This window comes from Epinephelus fuscoguttatus, linkage group LG12 (genome assembly GCF_011397635.1).
Source record: "Epinephelus fuscoguttatus linkage group LG12, E.fuscoguttatus.final_Chr_v1".
Classification (NCBI taxonomy): Eukaryota; Metazoa; Chordata; class Actinopteri; order Perciformes; family Serranidae; genus Epinephelus; species Epinephelus fuscoguttatus.
The window spans coordinates 25,818,144-25,836,100 of NC_064763.1; the positions used below are offsets into that span (position 1 = coordinate 25,818,144).

General features: G+C 41.2%; 2 protein-coding genes across 8 annotated transcripts; both read left to right on the forward strand.

Annotated features, from left to right (window-relative positions):
- Positions 1 to 2,735: 2,735 nt before the first annotated feature.
- si:ch211-114c12.2 (uncharacterized protein LOC336578 homolog) lies at positions 2,736 to 11,643 on the forward strand. Its single transcript, XM_049591890.1, has 10 exons — positions 2,736 to 2,828; positions 4,632 to 4,693; positions 4,898 to 5,587; positions 5,940 to 6,578; positions 9,527 to 9,642; positions 9,769 to 9,880; positions 10,010 to 10,076; positions 10,591 to 10,662; positions 10,760 to 10,909; positions 11,106 to 11,643. Exons 2-9 carry the CDS (start codon positions 4,653 to 4,655, stop codon positions 10,898 to 10,900), a joined length of 1,878 nt encoding a protein of 625 aa, XP_049447847.1. The 5' UTR covers positions 2,736 to 2,828; positions 4,632 to 4,652; the 3' UTR covers positions 10,901 to 10,909; positions 11,106 to 11,643.
- A 2,269-nt stretch (positions 11,644 to 13,912) lies between these two features.
- On the forward strand, positions 13,913 to 17,953 carry si:dkey-71d15.2 (SH3 domain-containing kinase-binding protein 1). Of its 7 annotated transcripts, none has more exons than XM_049592451.1 (7): positions 13,920 to 14,058; positions 14,440 to 14,539; positions 14,772 to 14,871; positions 15,204 to 15,315; positions 16,465 to 16,664; positions 17,081 to 17,144; positions 17,296 to 17,953. In XM_049592451.1, the coding sequence occupies exons 2-7, from the start codon at positions 14,509 to 14,511 to the stop codon at positions 17,332 to 17,334; spliced, it is 546 nt and encodes a 181-aa protein (XP_049448408.1). In that variant the 5' UTR covers positions 13,920 to 14,058; positions 14,440 to 14,508; the 3' UTR covers positions 17,335 to 17,953. The 7 variants fall into 7 exon arrangements, 6 of the variants coding, with proteins under 6 accessions (XP_049448407.1, XP_049448409.1, XP_049448412.1 ...); XM_049592454.1 differs by having other exon boundaries at positions 14,772 to 14,824; positions 15,205 to 15,315; XR_007450638.1 differs by lacking the exon at positions 14,772 to 14,871 and having other exon boundaries at positions 13,913 to 14,058; positions 15,205 to 15,315; positions 16,465 to 16,674.
- The last annotated feature ends 4 nt before the right edge of the window (positions 17,954 to 17,957 follow it).

Sequence of the window (17,957 nt, forward strand, 5' to 3'; positions counted from 1 at the left end):
CACACTGGTGCAGAGATTCTGAAGTTCTTCCACCTCCTGGCTGTATACAGACTCATTGTTGTTGGAGATCAGTCCAACCACAGCTGTGTCATCTGCAAACTTCACTATATGATTGCTCAGGTACCTTGCAGAGCAATCATATTATATGCGAGGAGTGTGCATAGCAGGGGGCTCAGGACACATCCTGTGGGAAGCTAAAACATACAGTACAGGCCAAAAGTTTGGACACACCTTCTCATTCAATGCATTTTCTTTATTTTCATGACTATTTACATTGTAGATTCTCACTGAAGGCATCAAAACTATGAATGAACACATGTGGAGTTATGTACTTAACAAAAAAAGGTGAAATAACTGAAAACATGTTTTATATTCTAGTTTCTTCAAAATAGCCACCCTTTGCTCTGATTACTGCTTTGCACACTCTTGGCATTCTCTCCATGAGCTTCAAGAGGTAGTCACCTGAAATGGTTTTCCAACAGTCTTGAAGGAGTTCCCAGAGGTGTTTAGCACTTATTGGCTCCTTTGCCTTCACTCTGCGGCCCAGCTCACCCCAAACCATCTCGATTGGGTTCAGGTCCGGTGACTGTGGAGGCCAGGTCATCTGCCGCAGCACTCCATCACTCTCCTTCTTGGTCAAATAGCCCTTACACAGCCTGGAGGTGTGTTTGGGGTCATTGTCCTGTTGAAAAATAAATGATCGTCCAACTAAACGCAAACCGGATGGGATGGCATGTCGCTGCAGGATGCTGTGGTAGCCATGCTGGTTCAGTGTGCCTTCAATTTTGAATAAATCCCCAACAGTGTCACCAGCAAAACACCCCCACACCATCACACCTCCTCCTCCATGCTTCACAGTGGGAACCAGGCATGTGGAATCCATCCGTTCACCTTTTCTGCGTCTGCGGTTGGAACCAAAGATCTCAAATTTGGACTCATCAGACCAAAGCACAGATTTCCATTGGCCTAATGTCCATTCCTTGTGTTTCTTGGCCCAAACAAATCTCTTCTGCTTGTTGCCTCTCCTTAGCAGTGGTTTCCTAGCAGCTATTTGACCATGAAGGCCTGATTGGCGCAGTCTCCTCTTAACAGTTGTTCTAGAGATGGGTCTGCTGCTAGAACTCTGTGTGGCATTCATCTGGTCTCTGATCTGAGCTGCTGTTAACTTGCGATTTCTGAGGCTGGTGACTCGGATGAACTTATCCTCAGAAGCAGAGGTGACTCTTGGTCTTCCTTTCCTGGGTCGGTCCTCATGTGTGCCAGTTTCCTTGTAGCGCTTGATGGTTTTTGCGACTCCACTTGGGGACACATTTAAAGTTTTTGCAATTTTCCGGACTGACTGACCTTCATTTCTTAAAGTAATGATGGCCACTCGTTTTTCTTTAGTTAGCTGATTGGTTCTTGCCATAATATGAATTTTAAGAGTTGTCCAATAGGGCTGTCGGCTGTGTATTAACCTGACTTCTGCACAACACAACTGATGGTCCCAACCCCATTGATAAAGCAAGAAATTCCACTAATTAACCCTGATAAGGCACACCTGTGAAGTGGAAACCATTTCAGGTGACTACCTCTTGAAGCTCATGGAGAGAATGCCAAGAGTGTGCAAAGCAGTAATCAGAGCAAAGGGTGGCTATTTTGAAGAAACTAGAATATAAAACATGTTTTCAGTTATTTCACCTTTTTTTGTTAAGTACATAACTCCACATGTGTTCATTCATAGTTGATGCCTTCAGTGAGAATCTACAATGTAAATAGTCATGAAAATAAAGAAAACGCATTGAATGAGAAGGTGTGTCCAAACTTTTGGCCTGTACTGTATCAAGAGGCGTAGATTACAAAAAACCCCACTAAAGTACAAACACTTTCACATACATATATTTACAGTTTTTCTAAAAAGTAAAAGTATTTTGTGACACACACTTGGTGTGTCACTTGTGTCCAGTTTGGGAGAATCTATATAACTGACATTAACAACATTGTTGTGGAAAAATTACCACATATGAAAGTATGCGAATGACATCATGTGTAACAATAGTCGCTACTTGTATGAATGTGTGATTCATCCATGGTAATGGTTTAAATATTTTTAAAAGATCACAGGGTCCTTGACTGGCTGTGTGCAAGCATGCGAGGAGGCTCGATGATGTCTGAAGGTTAAGATACTGTAAGACGAAGACCTTGTAGACGTTCAGAATCTGATGTTAAACATGTTGGACCAAGGATTAGGCTACACATGCTTCCAGATGACATGTGAAATACACTACACAAGGCTCAAACATTATCCTGTCACTTTAAGTTTTTGGTGTGGCTGTGATCCTCTTTGACATTAGATTTGTGATGTATTGAACTTACATTCAAGTAAGATCAACTATGGCTCAACAAGTTTATTTTGATATTCATCAAAATGAAAACTGACCAAGAGCAAAAGTTTTTCCACATCAACATTTTTGTAAAGCATTGCTGTCCCAGTGGGAATAGCTAAAAAAAAAAAAAACTGAAAATGAAAATAACTTCTATGTTAACAGGCAACCCTTGCTTTTAGAAAACTGTCTCATTAATATATTATTTATTCATTTACACAAGGACTTATTTTGACACAATATATAATTATCATGTCAAATAAAATAACTGTGAAAAATGAAAGAAAATACCCTGACCTTCCAGCCTTCTCCCCAGACATGTACTACCCAGCCGGGGCAGTAGGTGGCGCTTCAGTTTTGCCGTATTGAAGATCGGGGCGTTGCGAACACGAAGGAGTAGAAGAAGTAGAAGAACAGCTGAACTGTGTCGCACGTACCTTCCACTTAATCGACGGTTTGTCTTCGGTGAGTATTTAGCTAAATTATTTAATTACACATATCGGTAATGAGAGTTAACATTTGGTGATTTATTTTTGTCTTACTTGTCGCCAAAATGTTAAAATGACTCACATTGTCAGTGGCCTTTTCTGGGAGCTGCAAGCGGAAAACCCAGGCTAATGTTAGCTAACTGGCCTTAGCATAGAAAAGGTTGTTAGCGTTAGCTCAGTCTGCTTTTCTGTGTGTTGCTAAATTTAAACCAACCCGAAACATTGTGGTGGGTTACTTTACTAACGTCTGATATGCTTACCGTTGCCGTGTAGGGGCTGTGTTTTACCCGCATAAGGGACATATTGTCTGTCTGGGTCGTGTTATTTGTCTCAGTCGACTGTCAGTCGCTCATACTAAAATGGAAGCACGACCTGCCCAGAGTCCTCATCAGCAGGATCAGGACTGAAACTGACCCCACGGCGACCATAGAAATACATTCAACCTAAACTAAAGCTCCTTTTCTAAGCAGTCTCATTTGGTTACACGTTTGAGCTTGTCATCTTGTTTGAAATATTAAATAATAAGTATTAAATAAGCAAACTACTAAACGAGGTGTTACCGTTTCCACTTTGATCTTGTGTCTGTTAACATTAGATCCGTGTCCATACTTAACTGTTAAGTCTGAATGCCGTTTTAGTTGTTAGGACACTAATTTATCGCTACATACGCCAGGAAAAGTTAACATATTTGCATGTGAAAATGTTTTATTTTGTTTTCTTTTCAGTGGCTTTCTCGCTAATTCAGCCTACTCTCGTTACATGTGGTCTGCAACGTGTATTTAGGAGAAGATGAATTGTAGTAACTTGTAGTGTCTTGTTTTACATGTGTTAGTTTTCAAGTAAAAATTGCACAACACTGAGGACAAACACGTGGACAAACCTGTTGTTTGGATGCTTGTTGCTACAACATTAACAGGGAATTGAAGTTTGTCTGAAACAAGCTAGAGGACTTGATCTAACCATGCATGGAAATGTGCACTTTATTTAAACATCTGCTCTATAGCAATCTGTCTATAGATACTCATGTTATATTAAGTATCACTGGAGTGAGAGGGTGTCTGTTTGAAAGAGGGCAGCTGGGATACAGGCTAATCTGTCCTTTTATCTGAATAGCACTGATTAGGTTAAGTGACTGGACTTTAATCTCTGGTTAATAGTTAACATGTTGCTTTAAATTAGCTTATCAATATTAAGGATTAACTGTAAAAGAAACATGCACTTTGAACTATTACCTTTGAGTTGTTTGAGTTTGCACATTTGATTTACAATTTTTACTGCAGCTTGTATGATATTATTAATTTAACAGCTAAATACTACGCTGTTAAATATGTACTAATAATCTGAAATGTATTGCGCAGTCAATTTTATTGTGATATGTTCTTCAACAGCACTGTAACATTACTTGTCAAAAATCAGTAATATTTTTTAATAGTTGTTTAAATTAGGCTTTTGCTTGTTTTCATACCATCTGTTTTAAGTCACATGTACTCTGTGGAAATGTTTATAATTTGCAAAGTATACCATGGTATTTGTGATTTTTGAGTGCATTCTAATATGAGTGACAAATAGAAGGTGAGTAAAAGTAAGAAAAGTAATGCCCTACTACACGCCCTTTTCTCAACGATAAAATCAAATTCATTCCCCAGTTTTGTTTCCCGTCTGCCTATTTTGTTTCATTGGGAAATTCGTCACAATACTGAAATTATATACTCTCAAAATGCTGTTTTCATGTGGACTTTAAGGCTGTCAAACCTCAACGTGGTTTCTTTTTTGTCTTTAGATTGTAAACTCACTTCCAAAGATGGTTCGACCACATTTTGGACCACCACGTTTGAAGCACAGGTAATGTGTTTTGACTATCTCAAGTGGCACTGGGATACTTTGGTGTATTTGGTGTATTGTATTCATGATAATTAAATATTTTCTTGTGCATACCATTAGTGATTTAAGCTAGAACCTGACCCTTGTTTTTACAAAATTATGGTATATTTAAAGTGGCATTCTGTGTTTTAATTCACAAAATTCTCTTTTTTTGTGTCCTATCAGACCTTACGAAGACGGTCATGGCATGGGACCTAGTGAAGGAAATTATAACTCCAACTCCAAGGGTCGAAGAGATGTCCAGGGCTACCCAGCAAAGGCCCCTTTTCACTGGAGAGATTCCAGAGGTAGAGGACGACCCCCAGTTGTCAAAAGAGTCCCCCTAATGGGAGAGCAGAGGGAGCCACGTTTCAACCACTGGAAGTCCCAGAATCAGGATTCCTTTCAATCATACCCTCCCAAAATGGAACCCCACAATAGCCAGAGGAGGCCTTCCCCAGCTAGGCCAAACCGCTCCCCCCATGTCCAGCATCACTCATCCTCTCGCAGTCCTGCACAAGGATCCATGAGTCAAAGGGGCCCCCCCTTCCATGGCCACCCCTCGGGTCACAGGTCACCCTCCCCAAGACATTTTCGCAACCACCCAGCTGACAGGAGGCCCGACTCTGCACCAGCCTACCAGGGGTCTTTCAGGGGCCCCAAAAGGCAGTCAGGTTTTCAGCATCAGGAGCAGCGGAATCGAGACTCTCGTGGCAATTACAGTCCTAGAGAAAGGCCCTGTGAGCACACAGGTCATGGCATGAAGCGCTGGAACGAGGCTGGAGCGTTCTCTCATCCACACAATGGAGAACATGGGCACTCTGGGTCACAGAGGAACCCCAGAGAGATGCATGGGAGAGGCTCATGTCCAGAGAGGTACAGGAGTGAAGCAACAACCCCAGCTGGGTAAAATTATTAAAGAGGAGGCCTGAAGCTGGCCCAGTCCTTCCAGTCACTGGGGTCGTATTATTACCTCTAATCTGCCCCAGCTCATAATTATTAGAGGGGATTAATGGGGGTCTGATGTAAATGTGGTTTCACCTGCCATTGAAAGGAGTTGCTGCAGCTGTAATTGCTCTTTGAAAATTTACTTCTCCTACCTGTTTCATTCTGTCATGGCATTATGAAGGGTCTGCATTAAGATAAAAGTTAAAAGTTCCGCCTCCCACTTAACATGGCAGTGGATCTATCATTGTAACGATTTCTCTATTGTTTGATGGATATGCAGGTGGTCATCTGAGCAAGACTCCAGACGGCAACGTGGTCCAGTGGAGAGGCAGGGCAGCAGATCTCACAGTAGAGAGAGGGCACAGGAAGTCCCTCACCCACCCCCTTTCAGATCCCCCTCATGGAAAGGAGGTCCAATGCCGTCATCTTCCTACCACAGGAGCCCTCAGGAGAGGCATGTGGCAGGACCCCGCAAGAGGAGGATATCAGACATCAGCATGCCCTCCTCAGACCCTGCACTGGAGCATGGCAATCAAAAACAACCCAGGAGAGAGAGGCCTCAGCTGCTCAGTATTCCCAGACCATTCGGTGGTAGACCTTTGTCTCTTAGGGATAAAAGTTACCTGGTCAAGAGCCGACAAGTCAGAGCAGAGTCTCTCATGAGACTCAGAATACCTCCATCTGTAAGACCCCGGCCTCACCTGGGCGACTCTGCCCCACGGGGAAATTTCAGCTCTGTTCTTGCTATCAGGAAGAAGCGTTTCCAGTCAAATGCAGTTCCCCTGAAAAGGTTTGAACCACGGAGGGGAAAACCACAACAGTCACCCCCCAGAGAAGAAAGCAATGCCAGCAAGTCCTCAAGAGACTCTGACACAGGCAAAGAACAGGTGGAGTCTCGCTGGTCCTTGAACACACACAGGTACGGTATTTTCCTTCTAGCACTGTTCGCAGGGGCTTGATGATGATTAAGAGGTCAAGACAGAATGTCACTATGTGAAGGGGGTGCCAGCTTTGGAAAATGGAGATGTCGTGATGAGCTAAATGTGCAACACTGATTCAGTTGATGAAAAGCTGCAAAGGTTTTCAAATGCCTCCCTGTCTGCGTGCTGCCTGTGTTTCAAAATATCTTCCTGTGAAGTGGGCTGAAGAGAAAGTGCTAAGTTACTCGCCATATCGATAAAGCCAACCTGTTTAAAACCTGAGAAATGCTTAATGCCCCTGATGAGGAATGTGGAAAAATTAGTTGATCAGTGCTGTTGAAGGATTCCTCAGTCTGTCAGCATTACGCTTGAAAGAAGTGCTCTTCAGCATGTTGTGAAGACCCCTTCATCCTCATTAGAGAACAACCGCAACGCAGCACGTAGTGTAAAACAGCATATCTGTGTTTGGAAAATGAGGGCGTGAAGAGGACTGAACTTAACATGATCTAAACTGAAATTGCTGTGCTGCCCCTTTTGAAATTATTGGCAACATGTCAACCAGTCAAGGACCAGGGGAAAAGAGATACATCAAATGTTCAACATTGAACTTCACTAGTTAAAACATGAATGAGCAAAGTTGCAAGTCAAGTGGCATGTCTGATCACAGGATCCAAAAACAAAGGTAGTCTGAGCTGTGACACTTTGTTATACTTGGAATATAATCCCAGTATCAAGATGGATGACGATGAATGTTGGTGACAACTGAGACGACAAAAGCCAGAAAACAGTGGAGAGGAATGTCTGTTGAAGGACATAGGTAGCCACCTGAGTTACATCATTCATTTTTATACTCATAAATTATCTAGTACATGACTTAAATGCAAAGATGAATATTTCTGACTCCATTGTGTATGCACATCAAATTACCAATACAACATGTCTTTTTGTGAAGTCTCAGTAAGGTTATAATAGACATTAAACAACATTAAAATCAAGTAAGCCAAGACAAAGAAATCTGCATACAATTGATCTTCACAGTTGATTTCTGTTTTTACTAATATAGTACTTCAATTACCACATTGAGGAATTTTGAACGTCACACATTCACTGGATGCTTACCTACTTGTATGTGTACATCAAAGACGGGAGTAATACCCAATTTGTGTGTTGCATCAGAAGTGGAGTTTGGAAGTGGGAATCTTGCAGTGTACAGAGTTAATTCCAGAAAGATTTGCCAGACAGTCAAATACACGAATCTGCACCACCTGAAGTGTTAAACCTCGTGGATGGTCATCATTCCCATTGAGCAGAACGAAGAGGAGCCAAAATACTTCTTGCACTTCATACAGTGCATCAAAGTACTGGAATTTTCATTCTTCATGAAAACTTAGAGGACACATTCAGACATCCATCAAGCATTAACCATGTCATGGCCGGAGAATCATCTTGAAGTATTTTGATGAAATGCACCAGCGATCATAATGTCGACTTTTGCATGCGTCTGCGACCTCAAAGCAATTATTTGGCCTTCTCTGTTGTAATCATATCTACAATGCCTGCAGTGAAAAGGGCCTTGATGTGTCATTGTGAAAAGCTGGGAAAAAATAATGTATGAAGTGGCTGAGAACGCAAAAGAAGACTCTTCATCAAACTTTAAAAGTGACAAGACACAAATATGAAACAAGACCAACTTAAGAAAAGGGATTTTAAACAGATGAATACATGAAGAAAAGAGTGACCAGAATTCTAACTTGATGCTACATAGAGAGAGAAGCAAGATCTGTTTGGTCCCGCCTCTGTTATATTCTTCACCTGGTATGCATTTGTGCCAGACCCACAGGTCAGCATGTGCTGTGGTCAGTTCCTGTGTCTAATCTGACGTGTGACCCAAAATCAAAATATTCAGTAGCCATCTTACAAGGCGAAGTGACAAAGTCCACAGCACCCAAAGTCTAACCCAAACCAGCATATCTCAGCCTGTGAAGACATTGCCTATTATGATGGACAAAAGATAGTCAACTCTCTGCACTTTATCTGCTGTAACTTAAAACTACTGTATGAAGAGGACAGCGTTCGCTCCTTGACTGTATTTTACTTCAGAACCGATCAGATGACCATCTTCATTAACCCCTGCTTTTTCCTTCATCACGCCCAATGCCCTAAATGTTAAGAAGAGAAGGCGATCTAAAGGAGTAGAAGTCTCACTTGTGGGCACTGCAAAGCCTTTGGTCAGTTGCCTTGAAACCTGAAACCGTGTTAATGGGCCGACAAACACCGGATCGTCTCTTTAACACCACTGCACAGCTATGGAGAAGAAGCTTTGAAGCTGACGACGTCACCATCTTGGATATATTCAGTTCAGCACCACAGCTGTCTCCAAGATTCAAGTCCCATGAAACCTTTTGGATGACGATGATTGAAGACAACTAAGGAAATGACAAGAAACGTCCTGATGGAAAAAAACCCTCTGAAGTTCACTCTGACGGTGAAAACAAAGCATTGTCCTCCTGCACTTCTGAGAGAGGAATCATAGAAGATTTGGTGATGTGATCTAGACCGATATCTTAAAGTTGTCTCCAAGATTTGCCAGCTCTAACGATCACTGAGTAAATGGAGAGCGCTCAGATTGATTCAGGGTACAAAAATAGGAGTAAAGAAGCATGGACATTCCATGGTTTTTGTAAGTACCAATGTGATGAGTGGCTTTATGATCATTTGTCTGCCTGCAAAACAGTGCTGTTCATTACTGGTTTAAATTGTATTACTTCTAAGAGTTCACAAGGTGATTTAATCTCTTACTTTTTTCCTTTTAAACACAGTGAAAACATGAATGACGTTATTTTTATGTAACCAGACCATATTTAAGATGTTCATACACTGATGTACACCTTATACTGTGATAGAAATGCTGATGTCATTAACACTGTCTCCACTTATCTTTCCCCAGATCTTCTCCCATAGAGAAACGTGACCTTGTTGTTTTGTCCCACTGGCCACCTGGGCCGAGCTCCTCCTCTAAAGATGGCTCACCTATGAAAGATCGCAGCCCAAAGCCAAAGAGCGGTAAGTCAGTTCTTTTCCCTCAACCAGTATCGAATGTACAAATTGTTTTACTCATTTTAGATTTCTTTATTGTTATATAGGTTTAAAACTGTCATTTAGCTGCAGGGTCTCTTCTCCTTGTTGTAGAACACGGTTCAGATCAAGAGGGGGCATCGAACAGCCGACTCTCAAAGACAAATGATTCCAGATCATCGCCTGAAGACCGAAGACGTGGCTATATGGATAAGAGAGTGTTTAGGTACATTTCATAGAATCAGCTTTTCTCAGTGTTTTAAACAAGGTTGTTTCATTAGGGAGTACAGTGTTTTCCAGTATGTGAAATGTAAGCTTTATGCAGTATTTCTGATGTTCCTTTATATCTTTACAGGCCATTTAATGTGATGCAGGACAACCAGAGACCTGGGAGGCCTTTCAGGAGACCAGGACCCATGCAGGTGAGTGAAACATTGATTGCGTAAGGCCGTGCAGAGCATATGCCTCTGTATATTATCATTTACAAAGAATTGGTGGTCACAAGCAAAGTGTACATACTTTAAAACAGAGTCCTATGTCTCGATTCTGAAATATTTCATTATATTCAGGTGTTATGCAAAAGCAAATCTGACTTAATGAAAGGGAGTGAGCTGTCAGTATAGGTCTGAAACTTCATTTTTGTAAATTCGGCCTATGAAGGCACAATGATTAACACATCTTTTTCCGCCTCCTGGATGTGTATTGGCCTCATAAATTGGAGCTCTACAGTTACAGTCGAACTCATAACAGTAAACAACCACTTAAATACGTCAGCTTGCTTGTTTTGACAGATATAAACCCATTCAGCTTTGTATTGTGATCCCAGGACAGTGGTGTAAATATATATCTACACTGGCACGGTATTGTTTTAATTTTAGATGTTACAGGAATAAATGAAGCCTACTGTTTGTACTCAGCCTTTGTTGTGTTTTACAGAGACCAAGGTTTATGGGTGGTCCAAGGAAGCCTGGCCCTGAACTGTCTGGAAATGTTAGACGACCACTCATGGTATGTAGACCCTCTTCAGAGATCACCCAGTGTGTCTGGGAAATGTGACATGGCTTTCTTCACAACTAATATTTTTATTTCTTATGTGTTTCATAAGGAGAGCCTAGTGCCTCGTCCCTTCCCAAATCAGAGGCCAGTGTTCAGAAAAAGTCACAGTATCATGTCCAAATATCGCACCATGAGAGTGATGCGTCAGCGAGCACCTTACAACCGAGGGCCCAACCAGCAACGCTGGTGATAACTTCTGGTAAGTTATGGTGATGTGTCGCTGTGAGGGGGCAGCAAGGCAATTTCGAGTAGGCCTATTTATTACTTCAAATGGATCGGCTGTCTTATTTATTCACTGTAAAGAAATCTTTAGTCATCATAACAAAGCAACCTGTAAGTAACTTAATAAGGTCTTTAAGAAATGTATTTAAATGAGTTTTTTTTCTTGATCACAGCACATCTTTGGTGTCCTGCAGACGTGATCCCAGAAAAGGCAGAACAATCTCATCAAGATCTTTCTCACACTACAATCCCAACCTGCCTGTATATTGTGGAAGTGTTGTTGCTTACATTTGTTCTCTGGTACAGGTGTTTCATTTGCATCTTTGAAATATTACAGTACCTTTCTTTGAGAGTATTTTGTAAAATATGCCATTACATGACACAGTCCTGCTTTTTTTTTTTCTTGTGTGTAATTATTTGGGAGTGACTGCTTATGATCTTGGCAGTGTTCATTTTACTGAAATAGTTTTAACTTTTTCGTAGTTTACCAGCAGCAATATGTTTCAGGTTTGTGAAGTCCAAGAAACGTTTACTTTGGTATCTCAACTTTACATTTTGTAAAGACTTATCACATGAAATGTCCTGTTTGATTAATCATGGGTGTTTTGACTAAGAACGGTAGCTTGTCCAATGACACTTAGCTACTACTTGTAAAAGTTGTATAATCACATGTTCAGTTTACTGTCTTGAAATAAAACAGATTTAACAAGCTCTTTTTGAATTATTTTTCTTTTGCTCACAGATTTGAACAAAGGACAGAATGACTTAATCAGTAATACTGCTGTAAAGACTCATAAACCTAAAAGAAATAATTTTTTTATAATTGTGAGGTGCTTAGAGTTTCCCCTAAAATTGAAGACTAGGTCACTGTAAAGATAAAAGTTATGAACAGAGCATTTTAGACCTTAAAAGAGCTCCTGAGGTGAAAAATTGTTAGTAGCTGGGAGGACTTCTACGAGGTTTAAGAGTTTTTAAACAAAGGGGAAAATGGCAGTAAGACGAAGAGGTAGGAGAACTATTCTCCAAACACTGGACGACTGAGTAAATGAAATGCTACGGATTTGATCGTGCAGGAATATTTGTGGTCGTTGTTGCATTTTTTCATATTTCCCACCTAATGCAGTAATGTTAGAACACCAGAAATGAAAAATGCATCAGTGCAGCAGTGATGACTTGGGTCTGTCTCAACTTTCCATCAGCAGAGTGATCACACTAACAATGACAACACTTTCACAATCAGCAGTTCATTTAATCTCCACTGGGCATCCACACCTTGCAGGCTCATAAAGGGGTGTGTCTGTGACAACCAATCACATCTGTTAAAAGAACGCATCATACCTAGTAATGGGGTCAACCACACCTCCTCACTTAGGTAAAAGTTTCTGTGCCTTCCTTGCTTAGAGCTGCTCTGAGAACTTTCCTAAATCACTCCTAAGCTAGGACTCAGAGTATTCGCAGAAGTTTTGTGAAGGTTTTTTTCTTTAGCTTAAGTAACATTACAGATATGGCAATATATTTATAGTCTGTTTTTTGGAAGTAATTGGTCAGACAACTTTATTCCCTCATTTAAAGAGAGTCTGTCTTCATCATGTTCAAATGACTGATGATATAAGATACTTTATAGATAAAGGAGAAGTGATTTCAGGATATTGCAGAATTCCCTGAAAATACTTGAAGTCATACTTAAGCAATTTAGTACTTGCCTGTCCATTAAATTGGAGAAGAGAAATTCTGAGCATGAATGGTCAAAATTGAAGTAGCAGGGGCGGAGATATTCTGACCTATAGCAAAGAGCATGGATACCAAGAGGCGAAGCTCCGTTGAATTTCTGCCAACAGCCACTAGGGGTGCTACCGCCATTTTGGACTGTTGAGCTTGGACTGTTGCGCCCAGACAACATGCAAGATGTCAAGGAGAGAGGAGAAAAAAAGTAAAAGAAAATAGTGTAGTGCAATTAACTGCAACAACTATCGGTGGAACACTCCGCACCTGGCCTTCCACCATTTCCCAAAGGATCCCGACAGAGGTGTACGTTTTAAAGTGTTTTAATATCAATTTAATATGCCAGTTTTGGTGGGAAGATAATGTGTGTGTACACACACACACACACATATACATATATATATATATATATATATCACTATATATATCACTAGTTGGGGTCAAGCTTACTGGTTCCTACATTTCCCATAATGCAATTTAGTAGAGAATTTTTTAATCATATCCCATTCCTCCTAAATACCCATTTCTTTCAAGCTTCATACCTCCAGTTTGTAACTCAGACTTTCTGTCAAAGTCTTTGGTACAAGCTGAGATAACCCTGATGACAGTGTCAGGGTCATTTAAAAAAAACTTTGCAATCTCCCTCCAGAGCCATAGAAGACATTATGTAACTGACTTCACTGGCTGGATCACACTCCTTGTGATCAACGAACCGGACCTTATGTGTAACATCAGTGGAGTGTCACTGTCAGTTTAGGAAGCATTACGAAAAGCTGATCAAGACGCTTGTAAGGCGTAGTTCCCAACTGGTAGGTTGCGGCCTAAATGTGGGTTGTGGGTCCATTCTGAATGGACTGCAAACAAGTCAAGTTTATAAAAAAAACAATATTTACTTTTAAGTACAGTGAATTTCCAGCAAAAAGCTTTTATTTTAAAGTATTGTTTTCTGCTGTAAAGTGAGTGACTAATGGACAGCTACTTGACAGAGACAACCAACTAGCTTGACAACATGGCCAAACCCAGGTATGAGTGTGGACCCCAAACTAATTACTAAAGAGAAATCTGGACCCTGTGGGTGGACCACTTGGGATCCACTGTTCTAAGGTATCACAATGAAGGCAAATCCTCACCCTCACTGCTTTCTCTCTCCTGCCCAGTTTAAACATCACTTCTTGTGTAACTGCACTCGAGTTTGTCCCTTTAAAACCACCCCTCGCCCTTCAGCCTGTGATAGCCTTTGCTCTGCCCTGGTGATATTTGTGAGCAGCAGAGTGGAGCTAAACTTAGCTCTGACAGTACCACTCCTCATCACAACATACTCTGCAGAGCACAGTGGGTTACAATGGATGGTGTCGCATTACCACAGATGCTGCTGTATCTCAGCAGTGACGCTGGCCAAACAAGGTGAGTGTGTGCCCCAGATCCTTTCCTGTTACTGACAATAATCTGGTAATTAGTTTAATATGTCTACTAATGATTGTACAGTATAATCTGTCACTGTGCTCCTTTCTTCCAGCATGTGTGGCACATTTGTTCCCTGCTGTGGCATGAGAGAAACAGCTGCCTCTGCCAAATTTAGTTTAGCCTACTTTGATAAAGAATGATCTGAGTTTAATGTACAAACTGAAGTTGCTGTAGTGTCAAGAAGAGCATATATGATTTAAACAAATACAGAGATTTTTTCACTTTTAATTCCTTAGGTGTAGCATGACGTGTGACTGCACTGAGCTGACTGGTTTCCGTTGATTTCTACTCCACTGACTTGCTCCAATCTGTTGTTTGTAGATGTAGACTTAAAGACTCTGCAGGTTTTTCTGTCTTTCACTCTCTCCGCTTGTATTCCTCTCTGTCACGATGGGCAACTATAGCTCAGCCCTCATTCCTGGTAAGCCTTGCAACTATTATTGTTACAACTATCTGTTGCAACATACTTTGAAACACTCCCATGCTTGAACGCTGCATGTTAAACAGGCTGAATGTTAATGCAGGCTTTGGGATCACAACAATGTAGGTTTCTTACTGATCAAACTGCCTGCATTCTCCATAGTGATGGGTTTAGATTAGGTTGTGGGTTCTGCAAGGTGTGTTTTAACGGCTATTTTCTGTTTTCTGCAAAGACACTGAAGAGTTTGACTCAATTGTGTCGATCGCGGAGAAGCTGAATGAGCAGGTAGCTCATGTTGCAGATGAGAGGTTACAGTCAGAGCTTCAGAGTCTGGGAAGTATACACTTTTAATAATAGTTACCTAAAAGTCAAATACTGAGTTAAATACGACAGTTATATCGTGACTCACTGTATGAGAATAGTGTGTGGTGTAGTGTGTTTGTGTCCCATCTGACCTTGGGATAAATTTAACTTTTCTGAGGTGCCTCGTACACACAGCCACGTACAGTACAGTGACTACTTTAACTCCTTATTCAAAACAAGTTTAAGAGATACTTGCCTTGTCATTAATGTGAGCTATATCTTCTGAATTTTACTTAGGGGTAATTAAGTGCCCGTTAATGTCTTTTACTTATCAGATGTCTCAAACTAGACTTAACTTACAGGTAACACTCATGATGGAGGAGGAGAGGAAAGAAAACCAGAGCGAAGAGCTGGATTCTTCAACACTTCAAGAAAACACTCAGAAAACAAGCCAAAATGGTTCTGCTCTGCCTGTAAGATAAGATTTTAAGACTTAAAACACTTTGAAATCAAAATTAAATGAGCTGTATGCGACATTCAGAGCATATCTATAGCCCTTTTTACACAGAGCTACGAAGTCCCTTCTTCATACCACCTTTGCCTTATTACACAGCATTGAACAACGGTGCCATCATGCTGCTCCAATGTGTGATTTTAGACAGTATGCCAGCCTTGTGGAATCACAAGAGGTGTTACGGGCGTGACATGTAACACAAAAGCATCAGCCTCCAGTGTGACACACAACATATGTGTCTGCAGTGCCGTAATAACAATAACAATAGCATAACATGGCAGTAACAACCATTTCTCTGTCATAAGGCGACTGATCTCGCCCTCTGCTCGGGGCATAAAGAGCTTACAGAAATATTTTTCCCGTTTTGTAGACATTTTTGGCCACTGTTTTTCCTCGTTGAGTTAGCTGCTAACTGCTAAATGCTACTTTTTAAATCACCCACGGTGGGTTGCATGAGTAACACATTGTCAAAACGTCACACCTGTGCTGCCCATGATCCTGTCCTGCTGGCTGTCCTGTTTATACTGATGTTGTTTCGGTGCTGTTACCACTTCCGATGCTGGCTTACAACGAGACATCTCAGTCCCACCTTTCCGCAATTGTACCTTTTTTTTCACAATAGCGAGGCGGCATAATTCATGAAATTCCCACCTTGAAGAGGCAGTGTAAAAGGGGCTTATGATGAAGTCTTAACTGGGATTGTCTGCACATGGCTCTCAACATGGAGGTGGCTGAGACAAAAGCTAACAGTGCTAACCATGGCTATTGTGACAAGGCTAACATGTTAACGTGAGGGGTGGGTGTTGCTTCTGTGGCAACACCGTTCCGCCACCTTGGGTCTGGACTGCATTATGAGTGACAGCAATTGGGATACACACACAGGGACTCACATGCACTAACATGCACGTGTGACCAAACTCTACCACAACAAAGAACAGAGAAACTTGGACTGCAACACACACAGAGAGGGAGCGTGGCTTCACTCTCTGCTCATGTCGTCAAATAGCAAATAGTCATTTTCTGCTATGTCAGCACTCTAAATGTCGTATACAGCACCTTTAATATTTCACATTGTTGTCAGACAGTAATGTTGGGTTATTCTCTAAAGGTAGCAGCATCCAAAAGTGTGCCCACAAAGTCCTTCACCTCCCTGTTACCAAAGGCTCTCTCTGCTGTACTTCATCCGACTCTGGCCCCTGGTCCCAACTCTGACCCGCAGGCGAACAGGAATCCACCTAACCTGGAACAACTGCAGACAGAGCTGAAAGAGCTGAAGGGGCAGTTTGAAGTGATGAAGTGTCAGCACAAGTATGGCTTTGTCAGTGTCAAAATCTATGTCCAGATTTTATTTCAATCTCAGCCTGGTGGGTGACATTTGCATCATTGGCTTTTTTTATGCGAGCCAACTCTAGACTTTTGGGGGCCCTGAGTGGATTTGGTTTGGGGGCCCTCCTCATTGTAACATGTTGCCACTTCATGTGGCATTGAACCAACTTGTGTATTAGTGTAAGCGCAGGTAATGTACAAATAAGCATGTAGACTAAAGTGGCCTACAAGCATCTTTATCTTTAAAAGGACTAAATACAGTATTTGTCTATTACATCCCAACCCGTTGAGTGTTCCTTCTTAGGGCCTTTTGCTTGATCTGGTTAACGATTGATGCATATATTAGTGATATGGTTAAGTTTTTTACTACACTAATCTGACAATATCTTGTGTTCCAGCAAAGAAATTAAACTGCTGATGAGTGAGCTTGATGAGGAAAAAAGGATTCGCTTGACTTTACAGGTAAAGAAACAAAGACATCCATAGGCTACAGTGTGGCTGCCAGACTGTGCTAAAGCAGTGACTCTCAACCTATGTGGAATGATTTCAAGGGGACAATATTAGATTTTGTCCAGCAGTTGCAGTCATGGTTTAATCTTTTGTTTTGTTTTAGATGGAGATTCAACGAATGAAGAAGCGCATGTCTAAATGAGTGGAGAACTTCAGCATCTTCACAGACAAGTTTTAAAGGCCCTGTTGCACACTTATATATAAAAAAAAATCACCCTGGCTTTTGTTGTATTTTTTGGAAAAACATTTCACTTTAGTTTGTTGGAGTGGCAAAGGAGCCGGCCTAAAGGAATGAATGTTTTTATTAAGTACTTGCTCAAAGTGCACAGGTGAGGCACAGTGGTAGCAGACTTCAGGTTGACTGCTCCTCCTTGGAAACAAGCAGTGGATCTCAATGAGCTCAGTTTTTCTTTTTTTTTTCTGTGGATGGACTCTTAATGACTTTGGCATCTTCAGCATTCTGTTTTGGGAGAATATTTTTTAAAGTGTCGAGGTGTGTTGAAGATCATCACTTAAGAAATACTTTTTAATCACTTTTTCCTTTATCCGACCATGTGGAAAACATTTGACAGTAAGAGAAGAGGACATGAAAACGAGAGCCAGCAGTTCATCTGCAGTCATGTGGGCTCAGCTATTATTAGTTTATCGACTAATAATGTAATGTGGAGACAAACACACGGCACATGAAACTGACTGACCAAGCTGTCAGTGAATTGTTGACATGTAGAAAAAAATGTGAATTCATTAAACGTGTTACCAAATATT